General features: G+C 49.1%; 1 protein-coding gene across 1 annotated transcript in view; it reads right to left on the bottom strand.

The window, feature by feature from the left end:
• AFAP1L2 (actin filament associated protein 1-like 2) overlaps window positions 1-15,476 on the bottom strand; it is a 74,842-nt gene that overhangs the window by 3,904 nt on the left and 55,462 nt on the right. The window contains exons 7-17 of the mRNA XM_009326045.1: window positions 14,505-14,595; window positions 8,245-8,450; window positions 7,481-7,660; window positions 6,820-6,909; window positions 5,933-6,017; window positions 4,591-4,695; window positions 3,722-3,933; window positions 1,865-2,010; window positions 1,144-1,255; window positions 196-435; window positions 12-107 (exon numbers count right to left, since the gene is read on the bottom strand). Of these exons, the coding sequence (XP_009324320.1) occupies window positions 12-107; window positions 196-435; window positions 1,144-1,255; window positions 1,865-2,010; window positions 3,722-3,933; window positions 4,591-4,695; window positions 5,933-6,017; window positions 6,820-6,909; window positions 7,481-7,660; window positions 8,245-8,450; window positions 14,505-14,595 (1,563 nt within the window). The remainder of the gene's footprint in view (window positions 1-11; window positions 108-195; window positions 436-1,143; window positions 1,256-1,864; window positions 2,011-3,721; window positions 3,934-4,590; window positions 4,696-5,932; window positions 6,018-6,819; window positions 6,910-7,480; window positions 7,661-8,244; window positions 8,451-14,504; window positions 14,596-15,476) is intronic.

Below are 15,476 nucleotides of genomic sequence, written 5' to 3'. Positions count from 1 at the left end.
AGCTCGGGGGCCAGCTGGGGGAAGGCGATGTTCTGCTGCTGTGTCTGGATTTTGATGGCGGGCATCTGTGGTGGCGCCTCGTCGGGCTCCGGCTTCTCTGGGTGTTTCTGGGGGGGAAATGAAGTGGGATGATGGGGGGGGGGGGGGGGGGCTCACTGATTAAGCCTGTCCCCACACCACAGTTCAGGACAGTACCTGCTCCAAGGTCTCCATTGCCTTACTACAGGGCTCGGCTTCCTCAGTCACAAGGGCTGTCTCGGTTGTGCTCTCTGCTGCAGCCTTGTTGGCAGCCCTTTCTAAAGACGGTGAGCTGAGGGGTGAAGGCTGGCATGACTTCTTGCCAGCACAGTGTAGGAAAGACTTCACTGGGGTGAGGTCCAGGTACACTCTGTCTTGGTCTCCCTCCAATTTGCTCTCACTTTTGGGTACTTCTTCCTGCAAAAGGAGAATGTTGCCCTGAAAAGGGACCATCTGCTGCAGCCAGAAGTACAGGAAACATCTCACTGCAGAGCAGCATCATCTCAGGCAATCCGGAGTATTTTCCATAAACCTTAGAGGAACTAAAACCCCATTCTTTAAGTCATTCCACGCAGGGCTTTTTGGTGTACTGAAGGAAAGGCCCCTCCTGCTCTCCTTCAATAGGTCTTTCCAATGATAGCAGCAGCCCCATGCAAGGATCTCACACTGTTGTACATCTAGCGACCCCTGCCAGATTATTTGCCTTTCCCAGGATACAGTCCCATTCCCAGCATGGCCCATCTTTCTTATCCTTACACACAGGACTCGATCTCACAGGCATCAAAAGGAATTTTGATGGACAAAGCTCCAAACAATCCACCATCTATCACCAAATAATCCATGCTGTTTGCTGATGGAAATTGTGGGATTTTATCCCATCTGCCCGAGGATCCCTACAGCACCTTGCTGGAATCCTCTCTCCCATTCCTTAGCAACTCCTCTCCAGCACCCACTTCTGCCCCATTGCAAAAGCCTGGATTTCCCCAGGGGCTGGGAATCCCCTTTGCCACAGTCTGAAAACCCTCCCCCTTCACTGCTGGAGACTTCCCCTGGCCAGATGTTTGCCCATGGTCTCCCCAGAGCTTGCTGCAGCAGAGTGGCTGCCTGCAGCACCGGGCATCTTACCGCAGACAGGTCTGGCAGATCCACATCGTCGTACAGCTCCTCCTGCTGCATCCTGCCCTTTGGCAGGTTGTCGATATAGGCGTTGGGCTCAGAGTACTTCCTCTGCATTAAGCTGTGAATAGGCAGCGGGACATCCCATCAGGAGGGATCGGTCTTGCTGCGCGGCCGCGCTGTGCTGCACTTTGGCGCATCTGAACACAGCAGTCCTGGGGTCTGGGCAGGGCCACGCAGCCAGACACAGGAGATGAGAAGGTAGAGCTGTGCAGCAATGTGATCACTGTTCCCACTCCCCACTGAGCAGCACCCACCAGAGTAGGGCTACATTTCCTTCAGCTCTTTCCTTTCTTGCCCAGCCCTCGGGCACAGCACGGCAGCAGCACAACCGCCCTGCCCCAGTGGCACGGTGAACCACGTGGCTGGGTGCCCACAGCCCTGCACCCCCCAGCCAAGCCCACCCCACCAACCTGCCTTTGCAAAAGCCACCTGGGCACGTGCCCCTAGCCCCATGGCAAGCTGCAGCTCAGGTTAGATGCGTCATGGTGGGACAATGACAAGTGCCCTTCTGTCCCGCACTGAGCTTCCAAAGAAAGCAACTGAGCTGTAGCCGTGAATTTACCACCTATTCCCATGGCAGCCAACCTCCCGCAAGCGGAGGGACCCCCGCTCTAGCTTGCTTCCCCTCCACCAGTCCCTGCGGCCCCATGCATTACCGCTGACGTACAAGAAGGAGTTCTTTGCGGCGCTCACAATGCAGGAAACCCGGTCAGCATCCACGTAATCATAGGTAAATTCCTCCGGGTCTGTTTTCGAACCTGACTCCGACAAGAGGAGGCCCAGCCAGTGGCCCATTTCTTCTGAGGACTTTGCCTACGAGGTGACCAAACAGATAGTACAGGTTGCAAGAGCAGTTTCTCTGCACTCCCAAGACTAATGCAGGCTTAGCCTTGGGTAGGGAAGTACGCTGGCAGTCCTCTGGGCTTGCAAGGGGAAAGATGAACGGCCAGGTATTTATATTAAACCTGAGACCGCATTAAAATAAGAAGGAAGTACCGCTCTGTGTATGGACTGATTTGCAAATTTGGAAGATATATCAATGCAGCTTTTTGCTTAACTCCTTCCTAAAATTTCTAGTCAGTCTGCATTTTCCTTTCAATGGTGATCAGCTCAGCTGCCTACAAGAGTAAGAGAAGTCTCTGGGGCTGGAGATGCTGGCGGGGAGCTGGCTTTGGCGAGGAAAGTGTGCGGGTTTTATTTTGCACCAGCAGAGCGCAGCAATGGGATTGCCAAACACAGACGTGCAAGGAGACCGGAGCACACCAGGGAGCCTGCGAGTTCCTTATGCCAGAGCCCAAACCCCTTCCAGGGCTGTTTGCACAGGGGAGGAGGGGAAGGGGGGAGTTTAAAGTGGGATCAGAGAACATCAAAGAGAACCCCTTGCTTTAACATGTCAGTACCAAATTCCCAGCTGCAGTGAACAGTCTGACATATTGCAAAATGAAGAGTTAAATATGGTGCCTTGAAGTCAGCTCTAGCAAATAGCCACATGCACTTCCCGGTAGTGGGGGATTTCTACCTGAAGCAAGAAGAAGTGGGGTGATGCAGCCATCTTTTCCTTTGATTTGAGGAGTTAGAGCAGTAAGCACAAAGTAAAATTCAGGGCAAGTGAATCCCAAACTGGAAAGTATATTTTAAGCTTTCAATCTGTTTTATTTAGCAGAGACTTCAGTCCCCGGGAAGCCCGCCAGCCAGCCAGCCTGTACATTGAGTCTGACATCCCAACAAAATACAGATTCTTCCACTCACAAAATGTAAATTTTCCCAGCACCTCTTCTTCACATCTGTAATTAGGCAAAATTTCTTAGACACAGACATAGCCTGAACCAGAAGCTAAACAAAAACACCTTCAAACTTCATGGCAGGCCCTCCAAGTCAGTTGTTTAGCTATAAATATTTCAGCCACTGGAAAAATACAGGAAATTGCTCACATTGTCCACCTCCTATTATAATCATGCTGTCGTCAGAGAGAACTAAGATTAGAGATAAACAATCCTGGTTGCAGGCAAAGGAAAGTAACAGATGGAGATGAATTCACTTGCGCTTTCAGGGGCAGATCTGTCATCTGTTTATTTGGGATGCATGACCCATGGCTTTGGGACTGTTTTCAGAAGATGAAGTTCTCTGTTCCTCCTAACTACAGACTTAAATCCCTAAAGTGGCATTCCTCTCATCTAACATTAACCACCTGAAACGCATCCCGTATAACTTAATCATCCAAAGTTATCCTACAGTCAGTGGAGAGAGATGGGCACCTCCAGAGGACCCTTCATCCCATCCTAAGATGAGTGCCTAAGATGAAGGCTGAATGGTCCTCTGGAGGCGCCAGCATCAGACACAGCCTGGGTTACCAGCTAGGTGGGACACCTTCTAGGTGACCACAGACAGATGAACCAAAGTCCCACGCTTCAAGTTCTGTTTTGCTGGACTGAGGGTCCCTCTGGAGGACCTCACCAGCATTTAGGCCTACTAAGACACCCAAGCTGATGACTTAAAGCAGAGCTTTCTTGGAGATATACACTACCTCCAGAATGACCCGTTCTTCCCCGTTGTGCAGGATGCGGAAGGAGTAGAGATGATCAGGGCTTGGCTCTGGGATAATTTCACAACCTGCCAAACTCAGGGGCTGCTGAGCCAGTTTGCTTCGGTTCTTGTCCTGGTAGAAATGGAGGTGACCGTCTTTTATCTGACACCAACGGGACTTCCACTGGCTGTTCACGAGCATATTCAGGTAACCTGCAAGCAAGCACAGGTTACTTTTAGGCACATTTTCCACCCCATGGGGAGAGGGAATCCAAACTCTTGTGTGTGCATGGGGATGTTTGATATCAGGGTAAGTTCCGAGATCACACACAACACAGCCACAGGCAACGACAAAGACCAAAAGCACAAAGACAAGCTGTCCTATCCATACAAAACCGGGTGAAAAGGGGAAAAAATCTGTTCCAAATGAGACACTTGAAATTAGGTTAGGTTTGGAGCAGCAAGTTGGCTGCAGATAGTTGGACAAAGTTGGTCCCAGATGGTGAATACCAGCTGACCCACACAGCTCTCTCCCTGCTGACTCCCACACCCTGGGCTGGTGCCCAGGAAGAGCAGCACAGATGCCCTCTGTGTATATGTCTGGTATTACCTGCCCTTCCTCTTGGGTCACCCTGCGAGCTACTGCCAGCACTTGTAAGCCACGCAGTCACCTTAATGTGTAAGAGGCACCACAATCTGCATGGATTTACTGGCATGGACCAAGCAGACTGTGGCCTCTTTGCCTCCCTCAGCAGGACAGCCTGGCACACACGTGTTTGAGGAGGATGATGCCTGGTGCTCATACTGCCCTGCACACTGAGATCCAGCCCTGAGACAAGTCCCTGCAGAGGGGCTCATGCTGCCACTTACTTGAAGTCTCCAGGGATCTCTCTGGGCTGTCCAGGGAGCTGGATTTTTTCCTCCCAAGGTTCATCAGGTTGCTCAGTTTCAGGCCAGTTGTGCCCTTCTTCTTAACTACCAGAAAAGAAAAAGAAAAAGATATATGCGTGGCTTTCCCAACTCACAGCCATACACACAGCTTGCTGTCCTGCCCCAAAGCTGCCTGCACTGCCATCCTGCACCCAACAGCGCTGCAGCACACACATCCCTTGCAGAGGGCAAACCTGTGACTCGGGGACAGGCTGTAATAGTCCAAAGCCCAGGGAGATGATGAGCAAGATGGCACCGGTAATTTCAGTTAAGTGATTTGCTGAAGATACTTAATCCATATTGCTTTAAACTTGGGTTAGTTCTGACCAAACGCCAGTCGCTGCATGAGCTGTGGGAAGGCTGTTTGCACAGGTCTTGCTGTGCAGGTGCCAACCTCCCTTCAATTTCTTACACTACAAAGAATTGAATTAGAAACCGTTACCCATAAATATTTACTGCATTCAAGTCTTTTCCTTTCTAGAAGAGGGACTCAAGGTGGGGAGGGGGGAAAGGTTATGCCCAAAGAGCCTCTTCAGCATTTTCCTACCGAGCACATGAGTCAGTGCGTGAATATGGCTGTGTAATCATCAGGTAACCCTGGTAAGAAATCAAGTTGGATGTTTTTAGTCCAGATTTTCCTTCCCACTATCATAACAAAATGATGAAGTCCTAGTGTAGAGGGACTCAGCAGCCAAGTTCCGTCTGTTGGGTGACTCCAGTGAGTCCTCAGCATGGATTTCTCTTTCTCTCTCTCCGATATATAGATGGGTCCCACCATCCTTCTAATAGAGCATCTCCTCTTTTAATGTACTTACCTGCCCCATCTTATAGATGGGGAATGCAGCTTAAAGCCCAGAGTCAGATGCCCTAGTGTGAAGGTATAGCTCCTACTGGAGACAGCTCAGCATTTCACACAGGTACTCCAAGTTTCTCTGCAGACATCTCTGAGGAAAGTCACTTAGGTTGCATTTGTGCCATCTCAAACTGTCCCAGAGTGACTTGCCCAGGGTCACACAGGATCTCTGTGGTAGGGCAGGTATCACACCCAGGTTTCTCAAGCCCTATCCTAACTCTGTAACTGCTGAGAAATCCCAATGTCCACCTGTCACTTCGTTACGGAAAAAAGCACTGAAATCAAATTCACAGGCAGTGAATTCACACGCAGCTTTCACCCTGCATCAGGTCAGTTTGAGGTGGCGGTGGCAGAAGAAGCTACAGAAACCCTCGCCACATGCAGGGTTGATGGCCCGGTTTCCCTGTTGTTCCCAGGGTGAGATTTTACCATCTTTTGTCTCAGCTGTCTCTGGGTGGCCGTCTGTGCTGCTCCCGCTCTCGGAGGCTGCAGAGTACCTCTCAGATACCTCCACCTGTCAACAAGCACCGGACACAAGCTCCACAGATGCACGTGACCCATTTCTCCAGCCAGAACCCACCGCAAGTGCCTTTTTCCCCCCTCCTAAATTATGAGGTCCCACCCTCTCCGTAGCAGATACTTTCACACAGACATCACCTGCCCGCCCGCCCACTCACGCTGTGCCCTCCCCATTATTTCTGAGCCCAGCATGGGCAGATCCAGCACATGAACTGCCCTGGTTGGGCTCGCCTCCGAGGTGACACGATGGCACCACTAGTGCCACCCCATGGTCTCCTGCCCTGCAGCCCGGCTGGTGGGGGCATCTGCCAGTCCCCGTAGGAGGGCATGGGCAGAGGAACTGGCCAGGTGCCCAAACAGATCCATTTTGGGTGTCCACCAGAGATACATGAAGGTTTCTTTCTCCTCCCACTGTTTTGGAACAAGCTGCCCCCAGGGCAGTGTCAGCTAAAACTGGACTAGAGACTGGCCCAAGCCTTGGCGTCCAAGGGTCTATGTCCCTTCCAAAGCTCTTGGTGAGCACAACTGTCCTGTTGGATGAGATAGTGGCTGCTGCCCTGTATGGAGGAGAGCCCAATGCTGAGTCAGTTTTGGGGGAAAGATGTGGCAACAAAATTAAGATTGCAAAGGAAAATTAAGATTGTTCCAATAATGCTCCTTTTCAGCAGAACAGGGGTCTGGTTACATTCATATCAGTCTTTGCCCAGATAAAATTATTGCACCTACAACTATTATTTATTAAAGGAACAGGGTGTAAAAGCCTAAGTGCTAGTTCTCTCTGTAGAGACAAGGTGTACCTTTGGGTAACTGAGACGCTGTGAATCTGGGATGTACTGGTTGCCTTCACTGCCTCCTTCACACAGCAGACCGCTGGTCTCTTGGATTACCTGTGCAGAAGGGGAAGCCATAGCCTGTGAGAGAGCTGCAGTAACGGGATCAATACTTCTCCCCCACCCAGGACAGGCAAAACCACAGCAGCCTGGGAGACCCACAGTTTACACTCCCTGTGACCCTGGGGACTTTCCTGGTGTTGCAGCAGGCAGCCAGCAGAAACTGCTGGATCCAAGTCAGCCGGGGAGAGGCTGCCAGCAAAGGCAGCCCCGGCGCCTCGCAGCCCCGCGAAGGCTCCTTCTTCTGCTGCCGTCTCAAGGAAAGGGCCACATCTCCCCCTGTCCTCAGCCAATTGGGATGGGTGCCCCACATGAGACAGCCTTCCTGCCGCAACAGCTGGACTGGGAGGTCCCTCTGCGGCCTCCCGTGCGCAGAAGGTGGCAGGGAGCTGCACAAAGAAGCTATCCCAGGACATGAAAATGAAGTAGTATATTTGTATATGGGCTTGCAGTGAGGAAGGGAGCCAGAGCACACAAGGGCAGGACTGAGATAAGACACGGTCTCCCAGCAAAGCCAGGGTAGAAGCACGGGAGCACCAGCAGGGCAAGCCCTGAAGGCTCCACTGACCCTGAGCCACTGTTCTGCCTGGTCTTTACTCTGCAGCCCCAGCACGATGACATCTGCATTCATGGGGATGATCTTCAGCTTGTGCTCTTTCTTCTTCACTTGCTTTTCCTTGTGAATGACAGTGCAGCCCAGCAAATTCACGTCAAGTTGAGGGCTGTGGTCTTTGGAGCTCTTGTAGCACTGGGGAAGGAAGATGAGAGGGCAGGTAAGAGGCTGAGGAGGAGCCTTCTCTCTTGCTTGCTGGCGTGAACTCAACCCTAGAAGTGGCTCAGTGCAACCACACACATTAAGTGCACTGAAGACAAGAAGGTCCTATAGGTCCTATAAGGCTGCGATGTCTACACAGACTACACACAGGACATCTCTGTATGTATAGAGATACACATACATCTATGTAGATACATATATAGTCTGAAATACCTCTCACAGATAATGCTAGAGGGTCATGTATGTGGTTAGCCAGTGGGATAAGCCTCTCTTCTGCTTAACCACCTCAAAAAGTTTCCCCAAAAAGCATCTCTAGGCATTCTGGGAGTTTGAGATTTTGGCCACAAATGTGCCCTTATGCCCTCCTCAGCAGCTCCATGCCCACGTCCCTTCTGAAAATTGAATGAGATCTCCAAATCTCTGGGACATGGTTTTTGAAGCATTGCTTCTAGAGGTACTTCATTTTTGCCAGCTAGTTAACATGGCCTGAGGGGCCACTTCCCTCCCCAGCTCATGAAAATAGGTTGTTTTAGGCAGAGAGTGAAGGATCTACCCACCAGCAACCTGGTGTCCTTGATAACACACAGCTGTTTTGCCCACTGTCCCAGCCACTTCTTTCTCCACAGGAACGCACAGATGCGGGTGTCCTTCATCAGCTCAATGGTGGCCTCCGTGGACGGCCACTGATGGGTTGCTGACTTGCCTTTGCTGCTCTCTTCTTCATCATAAGATTCATAGGAGCTACTAACGGCTTCACCATCTTCTATAACAAAAGCAAAGCTCTATCATTAAATACACTTCTAGGACAACTCTGAGCCTATTGCTTGCCTCAGCCATGCTCACACATGCAAAAGCTTCCAGCGTAGGGACGTGTCTTTTGAGGCTCTCCTACAGAAGGATAATCAATAGCAAAATAACCCTCATGGATCCTTTTTTCTTTCTAGCCAAACATTAATCTCCTTGCAATGTTTTGTGCCTAATAGTCTCAGTTAGCAAGCACTCAAAAGACACTTCTCAGTTGACCACAAATTCGAGAACATTCCCTTAGACATTTTCTGATGTTTGCTGCTTTTTTTCCCTCCTGAAGATGCTTTTTGTACTTTCCACTTCAAGCCAAACACTCACAATTTTTATGGCAACAGCAAGCCGCAATCAGCCCTTGCCCTCTGAATGTCAGAAGTAAAAATGGTATTTGCGAGGCCATGCAGCAAGCGATGATCTATTGTATTTGAGACATCATTCCACTTTCCCTTTCTGGGCTAACAGGTCTCTCTCTCTACTCAGCATCTAAGGGACAGCAAGGGGCTTTGAAGTAATACACTGTTGCAGCAGCAAAAATTAGTCATAAGTGGCAGCTGTAAATAATAGTAAACACATTTTTCATGCTCATTCTTAAATGGATTGCTATGTTATTAGAATGAATTGGGATTTTCAATACCCAGCTCTATGTATTGTAGGTTATTGGAGTTTTCAGCTGATCGGCACAGCTGGTCATTGGTACCAGACTCATCAGAAACAATGAAAATGTTCCCACTGACTGCAGGGGAATTTACAATGCTCTGCTGGCATTTACAGTATGATTCTTATTCACAAGGTAAGCTCACATAGCAAGATGGTAAGATTTGGGCAGCATCTGTGTAGGGTTTTGCATTCTTGTCCTACCAAACAGCACGGAGGAATATCATTAAGTTTCTCTCACCAGAATTTAATCTGATTTTGATCCTCATCAAATCTTAATATCCACATAAAAGTAACATTATCAGATTGGTGCAAATAAAAAGAGGAAAAGCAGCCAGAAAAGAAAAAAAAGCATTAGGAGCTTCACTGAAGAACATTTCTTAAGTTGGGCTTGTTTGTTCTTAAAATAAAAGGAACTGAGATGCAATAACAAAGCTACAGCCTTCTCCCCAGTGAAATCTCACTCTGCAACATCCCTCAAGTGATCAAAGCTGCAGCAATTAAACAAACTTATTAAAAAGCAAATACTCCCTTTCAAAGTCTCTGAATGGTGCTCACAGCACACTACTGGCTCACCATCTCCATGCCCTCAACGTACGGGACTGTCCATCTTTCAGGGGAAAACATTACCGCCCAATGCATTATCACTATGCAGACCTTGTTCCCAGGCACCCTGGGCAGAAATTCAGATGGAGTAAAAGCGTTGAGGTTTCTCATCCCTAGAAATACCAAGAAGCTGAACTTCTGCACTGCTAGGGACCCTTCCTTATGCAGCAGCAGCAGCAAGGATGCTTAAGAGAACCTCATCTTCTAAATCTCCCTCCTTATCAACATGGGGCTATCGCTAAGTGCCCCTCTGGCCCCTTTTGGGTGTCTCTGGTGCCCCTCACCCAGGCATTAGGTCTCAGGCTGCCACCTTTCTCCTGGGGCAGTAACACTTTTCTTCCATGCTCTCAGCGGGAGCCCTGGCTGCTCTTTTGTGCATCAACCACAAGTGCCTCATGAGAGGAGCTCTTCTCTACTTGAAAAGCTGCGGCCGTTGCTGGCCTGGTGACGCTGCTACAGTCTCATGATGGAAAAGCATTTTCCAGTTGTGTAGTTGGCAAACTGGGACAAACCTTGCTTGGGTGACTTGAGACAACACTGTCGTCGCTACTAAGGCTCACTCAATCCCAAGTCATACAGCTCAGGCACTTCAGTACAAGGCCTCCATTTCCACCTACTGGCAGTTTCAACTAAAACCACAGTTTTATCCTCTCATTGCCATGACATTGGTGGCAGCCATGTTCTTGGATGTCTTTACTTAATCCACCTCTGCTTTCCTGTTTGTCTTCCCACGACCTCCCAGGGAGCTAAGTCAATACCATGACGCAGGAAGCTCCAACCATCTCATACACCAGAGCTGCCTCTGCCCGAGCAGAGCACCTTCAACATTCGCTGAACAGCTACTTGCCAGTACAGCCAGTGTTACCACATATCAGCTCCACATCAGTGGCCAGAACCAGGGAAATAAAGGCTGGGGAAATTCTCTTCATTGTTGTCTTGAGCATGGGGAAAGGCATACAAAAATGCTGCCTTGTGTATATCCAGCATGGGCAGAGAGAGAGGAGAGTTGGTTACCCTCCATGCATGTAATGGGCAATACCAGGGGGAGGCACCTGATCATCTTCACTAAAACTGAGGTTTTGCTTTTTAGTTGTTGGTGGTGTTTTTTTTTTTTTTTAAAAAAAGCACTTCAGGTTTGAAAAGCATGCCATACCCATCGTTATTGTGGCATAAATAACTCCCTCAGTAACCTGCAACCCTGGCCTGGGTTCAGCCGCAGCAAGCCTACCAAAAAGACCTGCACAGTCAAAAGGAAAGAGAAAGGGAGACAAAGAGAGAAAGCCACAGATAAGCAAATGCGAAGAACAAGGGCGTCAGTCTGGCTCAGCCCCACGCTCCCCCCTTGTCTGGTGAGGCTGCCCCATCCCCGCTGCCAGTGGAGGAGCACACCATACAGTGAGACTTCAAACAGGGACAACGTTTTCAACCCATCCCCTTAAACAAGGCAATTCCCTTTAAAGCAGAATCGTCATCGTTGTAATTAAAATCAGCCAGGGCAGATGAGCTGTTTCAGCTGAAATAATTATTGCTCAGTTGGCAGTCACATTGCCCCTTGTGTTTTCACTCTGTTTCTTATCGCACCCTTCAATTATGCAAACACAGCCTAGGACGAGGACGATAACAGTTTAACACATTTCAGCCCAGGAGGAAAGGGAAGCAGCAGCATTTGCCAGAGCTGTAAAATGAAAGGCAGAGGTGTCCCCAGCTGAGAGGTGGGAATCGTGCTGATGAAAGAGGGACCCCGAAACCCAGTGGTCTCTCCCGCCTGCTTCATTTTAATTAATTCACCCACGGTTTGTTACAGTGCCTCACAGTCCCACCTCTGATGCTGCACGAATCCTCTATCTCCTCAGCCCATCTGGAGGCTTGCTTTGATGTCCTTTCTTGGCAGTGCACCCACTAATTTTAGTGATGTTCCTGTTTTTGTTTGATTTCACTACGCTCATTTGTTTGGAGACGCACGGGTGTCTTCCCAGGCTCATGCTGTAATTCTGTCAGAAACACCACCAGCAGCTCCCTGGACCGCCTGCACCTTCCCTACCCAGCTTGTGGGGAGAGGGGTGTGAGCACAATGGGCTTGGAGGGTTACTGGGGTCAGGCTTTAGCATCTTTGACCAAGGCAAACCCACACATGTCCAGACTGCTCTTCAGCAACAGCAGTCACAGCAAGGTCTCAAGGCAGTTGCTAGCAATGAGTATCACTCCACATAGGACAGGTATAGGGTACTATTACCATCTGATAAGGCGAGAGGGGAAAAAAGTGATGGGGAGCCCAGTTTTGTACTCATTGAACCACTGGGCAGGACCAAGACCTGCAGGTTTGCCCCATGTGCCATGAGATTGACAGCTTGATCTCTTGAGGCAAACCAGGGCACCAGCAGCTTCCCAGCACCGCTGCCTGATCTACCCTGTGCATGGCGTGCCATGCTTCACCCTCTCCTTAGCCCCCCCCACAGCCTCCTCATGCCACATACCTGCTGCTCCGCATCTCTCCCTGCTCCTCCTCCCTGCTCACCCTAAAGCACCACCTCAAACATGAAGTTGCCAAAAAGCACAGATTCTCAGTGACATGATGCTGCCTTCCTTCTCACGCAAACCACCTTAAAAGCCATTGGCATTATAGCACACCAGGTGGTTTGTGTAGAAGAAGGGACCTGCTGGGGCCTGCAGAGGGGACCGGCAGTTGAGCAGTCACAGGAGGCAAAGGCACCACACACCTTGGCAGCGAGGGACTGCTTGGGCTTGCACGTCCCATCTCTGCTCACTTCATGGGCTCCTATCTCCACTTAATGGCTGTGACAGTGTAAAGCACCGAGCCCGCTGGTCAAACAGCTATTCATAGCAGCCACAGACTGCTCCATTTTGACAGTGCTCCCATCATATGGGGTTTTTGTCTCTTTTTTCGACCATGCTTGCAGGGCTCTGATCTCTTGCTTCCTTAGGCATCTGACCGGCCTGGATTTCAGTGGATGGTGGGTGCATTTGCATCTTTGAGCAGCAGGTTACCAAGGAAAAGCAGAGGTTTAAGCTGGGTGTGTGCTTACAACTCCTGCCAGCCAAGGCTCTGAATGCAACACAAGTTTATGGAGCTGCCTGGATTTCCCAGCACATGGATCCATGGCCAAGCTCCAGCTAATCCGGTGTATGTCTTTACATGCCATGGCTTTTAACGTGTTATCCTCTTTCCCAATGTGCAGCAGGGAAAAAAAAAAGTCCATTTATCTTACAGTGCAGGCAACTGGAAACCCCCTGGGGGGACAAGGCTGCAGCGGCTGCAGGAGGGCTTCACTCCCCTGCACCCCACTTGTCACAGCCCTGCCCTCAGCCAAACAACGCAGAGCATTTTGGCACAACCAAACTGGCACCTAACTACACATAGCAGAGCTGGGGGGACCTCTCTGCACCAAATAGCACATTTCAGCCCAGCCATGATGAGCCTGCACCTTTTCCCACCCAAGCTGGGCGCGATCTTCCCATTCACCACTGTAGTGAAGTTGCAGTCAAAACGGGATGGTTCAGAGAAACAGAAATCTTCCTACATCTCCCTTTTTTAGTTTATTTAGCACTGTAACTCCTAAGCCTTTGTGAGAACAGCAACCCACACTGAGCTATGAGCTGTCCGGGTGTGTAAGGTGCAGACACGCAGTAAGGGCTGTTCAGATACACCAACCCCCAGCCACTTCAAGCAGTGGCACCACAGGTGCTTCCCTGCCAGGGAGCTTCAAAGCCCAGTGGTGCTCACTGGGGCTGGAGAGGACTCAGCTTCTCTCAAGAACAGCTCAGATTCAACAGCCAAGGGTTTAGATCCAAGTCTTTTACCCTTAATTCTCACTTCTCTGCTTGCTTCGACTCTCCCCGCTCAGCTCTGCCCCACACCACGTACGTCATTGCACCCCACTTTGCTGCAGTCGAGTCTGACGAGCAGAGATCTGCTTCTGCAGCAGACCGATATAATCTCTCTCACTTGGGCTAAAATGGATTATAAAGCAATGACAAGATCAGCTCTGCTGTCAGATCAGAGGAAGGTAATCTCTCATGAAGGGTGTTCACCGAAAGAAGGATGCAGGAATACATCTTAAAAAGTAAGAATCTGGGAGCTCAGCCTGCATGCAGCAGTCTCCTCCCGAAGGGGTGTGGAGCCCATGGGTGACAGGTATCAGTGGCACTGCTGAGGACGCTGCTGGGAGGTGCTGACCCAGGCAGCGAGTGAGTGTGCACAGAGGGAACCCACACACTGTCCCCTCACATGAAGTGTGGCTTTTTAATCAAGTTTACAGATGACTAAACTGCCACAAGAGACATAGCTGAATAAATAGCCAATTATAAAAATGGTTATCACATCTAACAGACCAACAGTCATGGATTTTGAGCCCCAAAGGGACAATTAGAGCACAAGGACATGAATGCAAGCCACCGCAGCTTCACCACTCACTCCTTAATAGAAACCTGGGTTTGACTACAGCCTATCTTCCAGAAAGCCATCAAGACAAAGAGATCCTTGGATGGTTTATAATATTTTACAGTGATGTTATATTAACCCAGGCGTACTACTTATTTCTACAGGAAAGTTAAAAATTTGAGTAATTCAGTAGCCTTTTCTTTCCAGCTAGCATTAGATTTGTAATCTAGCATCAGAAAACAAATTTATCATACAAGCTGTAAGAAATGTCTGCGCTTTCGTTTAGTCGTTCCCATAAACCTCAAGTCCTCCATCTCCCACATGAAACCCCCCAGAAAGTCAGCTGTGATATACCATTTACAGAGACATCATATGGCTCAGCCTCTTCATAATATCCCTCTGGGGATTCAATCTTGGGGACGGGAGGTTGTTTTGTTTCGGGAATCTGCAGAATAAATAAATAAAAGCAGCATGATTTAAGGTAAAAACAGATACTTGAAAACAACAGGGCATCCTTTTTATTTGTACTGAAGTGCATCCTAGTGGATGAGACCTTTTAGATGTGTATACCAGGGATTTCATGTAAACTGGTTGAGATGACAGGGAAGAAAGAGACTGCTGAGGGTTTCCAATGTACAGTTAGCTCAAATATAAAGGAGTTCTTTGAAATTACTGTATAATTGTGTCATTAATATTATTTTCTTTAATTTTGCTGAAAGCCCTGGGAAGATCAACTTGTGCACTTCCTCAAAAGCAGCAATTCCAACCCATTGGCCTTATTGTGAACTGGGACTTCTGTCTGCTGCACCAACCCCCCCCCAAGCTGCTCATCGTAACTGGGGGTGATCCTCTATGCTATTGATTATCTTAACAGGGAACCAGAAGAGCAGACATTTGGTGTAATCCTGCTTTACACTGAAAAGTGTAGCCTCAGCGGTCGCTGGTCATGTCTCCAAGTCTCTGACTGATAGCAAACCAACAGCTAAAAATCTCTGCTTTAGGAACTATATCAGGAATCTTTAATTGTGCTCTGAGCAAAAAATGAAGGAAATGGATAAACAACACTGATGGAAAATAAGCCTTTGAAAAGAGTCCAAGTGTTGGAAAATCCCTGTGGTGCCTGCCAAACCCCTCCCTAAACACAAGCAAGGGCTGGCAGGAAAAACAGTGCCTTGATCCTTTAAAAATACCAACACATGAGAGAGGAAAAAAAAAAAAAAAAAGAGAAGCTAAGAAACCAAACTTTTTACTTTTCAAGTAATTCACATGGCTGTTGAACGTGAGACAGTGGAGCCGGAGATCACAATAGGATAAGTGCACAGCTTC

Source organism: Pygoscelis adeliae, unplaced genomic scaffold (assembly GCF_000699105.1).
Source record: "Pygoscelis adeliae isolate BGI_AS28 unplaced genomic scaffold, ASM69910v1 Scaffold4, whole genome shotgun sequence".
In the NCBI taxonomy this organism is placed as follows: domain Eukaryota; kingdom Metazoa; phylum Chordata; class Aves; order Sphenisciformes; family Spheniscidae; genus Pygoscelis; species Pygoscelis adeliae.
Note: the sequence above shows the minus strand (reverse complement) of the source record. Positions and strands in the feature narration are given on the sequence as shown.